Source organism: Saprolegnia parasitica, assembly GCF_000151545.1.
Source record: "Saprolegnia parasitica CBS 223.65 unplaced genomic scaffold supercont2.13, whole genome shotgun sequence".
Taxonomy (NCBI): domain Eukaryota; phylum Oomycota; class Saprolegniomycetes; order Saprolegniales; family Saprolegniaceae; genus Saprolegnia; species Saprolegnia parasitica.
The window spans coordinates 99,651-102,747 of NW_012156407.1; the positions used below are offsets into that span (position 1 = coordinate 99,651).

General features: G+C 58.2%; 1 protein-coding gene across 1 annotated transcript; it reads right to left on the reverse strand.

The window, feature by feature from the left end:
- Window positions 1-290: 290 nt before the first annotated feature.
- SPRG_22133 (hypothetical protein) lies at window positions 291-938 on the reverse strand (the record flags this gene model as incomplete). Its single annotated transcript, XM_012343497.1, has 1 exon — window positions 291-938. One exon carries the CDS (start codon window positions 936-938, stop codon window positions 291-293), a length of 648 nt encoding a protein of 215 aa, XP_012198887.1.
- Window positions 939-3,097: the final 2,159 nt, after the last annotated feature.

The window sequence follows — 3,097 nt, forward strand, 5'->3', positions numbered from 1 at the left end:
CTCTCGTGCAGCTACAGCTTGCAGCCACCAAGGGTCAAAATAGAACTGTGCATAGACCCTTGTAGTTCTGTATTCTATCTCCCTCAAAAAGCTACAAAGTGGTGGTCCCAATTCTTGCCTCCGGTGTCCCTTGGGTCTTGCTTGGCACTGGTGGGAGGAAAGCACAGATTGCAAGTAAGCTTTGCAATACAGTCGTCACGGCAAAGTTGCATCGAACAGCGACATATACACTTGCGTGTTTCCATTTAATAAAGTTGGCGCAGCCTACGCAAGCTAGTAGTACCATACGTCTACAGGAACATGGTCACGGCAACGGCAAGGACGGTGGTCGTGAGGATCGCCGAGGTAGCTGCCGACGGTGCGGTCGTCGGCGCGGTCGCCGGCGCGGTCGTCGGCGCGGTTGTTGGCTTGGACGTGGCATCTGCAACCGGCACCGTCGTGGTCGGGTTGCCGCTTGTCGTCGCCGTCGTCGTCGGGGTCGCCGTGCTGTTGGCAGGCGTCGCGATCGCCGATGGGGCCGTGGTTGGTGCAGACGTCGTCGGCATCGATACCTTGGACGACGATGCGGGGGCCGGTGCGGTCGTCGCCGGGAGGGCACCGGTACTCTTTACAATGTCGTTGGCGAACTCTGCGAACGACTGGGCCGCGTACTTTACATTGGTCATGCCCGCCGCATACGTGCACTCGGGGATCATCTTGAGGTTGGCGACCATCTCGGCCCACATCTTGGCGCAGTGGTCGCTGCCCAGGATTTTTGTGGCTTGCGCGTGCGTCCAGACGCCGCCGATGAGGTTCATGTTGCCCGTGTCCTTGGCGCAGCCCTCGGCGTCGAGGCTCGTGAGCGGGCCCATGAGAGCCATGCCTACGTCTTCGCCAGCGCACGGCGCGACGGCCGTCACCGTCGAGACAAACAGAGCAAGCAGGAGGCTGCGCAACATGGTGCTACTTGGGAAATGACCACGTGTGCGTTCGCCCCTTGCGGCTGCTCGACGCTCGCGCCATTGCCAATGGGCGCCATTTCTGCGACATGTGATACACGCCAACGGCAAAGTGGCGTTTTAAGCGTTTAAAGGTTGAACGCGCGTTAAACGCCAAGTGCAAAGATACGCACATCTTGGTGCTTGTATGGATTACAAAAACCTCGTCCACCGTGCCAACTTGAATCCGTGCAAGTGTCGAGAGAGGTGGACGTCACATGCAAGGATCGTGGATGTTGTCCATACTACCTGGAGCACATCGCTGAATCATCATCATGTTACGCTGGTCCATGACGCGACGAGTACACCTTGGCTGTATTCGCCTGACTGCCTCCGAGGCCTTGTTGTGGATCTGTGGTCCGCGAGCCGATACTGACATCGTTGTCGTGTACTGGTAGCTTACAAGCTCGAAATATCAGAGGTCGCAGCAGAAGCTCACAAAGCTTATATCGAAAATATAATAGGTGCTGCAGCTAGTTGCAAGGTGCTACAGCACAGCTAGTAACGTGCAGTCGCCCGACATGTGAGAGGTTCATGCAATGAGGCGATGGCACGAAAAGCCACAGATCGCTAGACGACCGTGCCAGTCAGCAGCTATTCAGATCAGACTCTTATGTGCGTTGTTTCGAATCCGTAGAGAGCTATACTACGATTACTCTTCTCGCATTGGTTGAGCGACAAACTTTAGCTTCCGTGTCAAGGTACAGTGCCCTAGGTTGACGTGCGCTGTTTCTTTGATGGCGGCGACCGCGCCTTGGCATGCTCCAAGAACTCGATGAGCGCGACGAACCGCGGAGCACTTTTTCAGTGCCGAGACTACGTCGACTCCACTGGCGTCGAGGTGCCGCAGCAGCGACGTATGACCACGCTGAATGGCGCTGCGCACGGCACTCTCCGAGCACGTCATACCGGCCACCTCGTGGAGATAGCGCACGACCTCGAGATGACCGTGCTCCACAGCACGGTCCATTGCGGCGGCCGAGCAGCCTTCGCTTCGGTGCGTGTGCAAATAGGCCACGAGGTTGCAGTTGCCAGAAGCTGCGGCTACATTCATGACGCGGGAGGTCCATTGACCCAGTCCTTCTTCGTGGAGGTAGCGGACGACCTTCAAATGCCCACGACGCGCCGCGCGCTCGGGCACATCATCTAGCACTGGTGCCTTCATGACGCTGTGCAAGTACCGCAGCACGAGATCGTGGCCACCCATGGCCGCCCATGCCAACGCATAAGGGGAAGCGTTTCCGTTGCAATGACCATGCAAGAAGACGACGACGTCCACGTGGCCATTTCCAGCAGCACCATCGATTGCACTCGTCGAGCAGCCTTCGACCCGGTGGTCTTTTAGAAACTGGACGACCGCCAGATGGCCGTTGGTCGCAGCGCCATCCATGGCCGCTTTGGAGCACGTAAAGTACCCGGCGTTGTGCAGCGACGTGACAAGATCGAGCCGACCCAGCCGCGCACACGTGTCCATGTACTCGTGGGACCAGATCTGGACCGGATGCAATAGTTCAATGATGGCATTGTTGCCGCCCGTGACGGCCGCGACTATCACGGACACGGGTAAAACGCGCGTCGGGTGCGCCGTGCGCTCGTAGGCGAGCAATTGTTGACAGCAGTCAAGATGGCCGTGCTTGGCGGCCAGCTCAAGCGCCTTGGTAGACGAGATCCCATTGGCCAAAAAGTATGCGACTATGTGCCCGTGCCCACGGCGCGCAGCAGCCACCAGCGCGCTTTCGAGATTTTTGTCTGGAAGTATTTCGTGCAGGAACTCGAGTATGTCGAGGCGGCCGTCACCCGCCGGATAGTCCAGAAGGCCGAAATCACCGTCGTAGCCTTCTCCAGCCAAGTAGACGACCATGTTGTAGTGGCCATGCTTGGCAGCTAGCTCGAGGACGTCGACAGTTTGCAATACGTCTGTTTCTTCGTGGAGAAAGCGGACGATCGGTAGATGCCCGCTCTGGATCGCGGCCTCGATGTTGTCGGCAAAGTCTTGTGGCCGCTCCGCGTAGAGCCGTCGCACGAGCGCCTCGTTGCCGCTCTGGAGTGCTGCTTGCGCCGAGACACGAATGCCGTCGGCTTCAAAGAGGTCGTAATGGCCGTGGAGCAAGGCGGTGTTG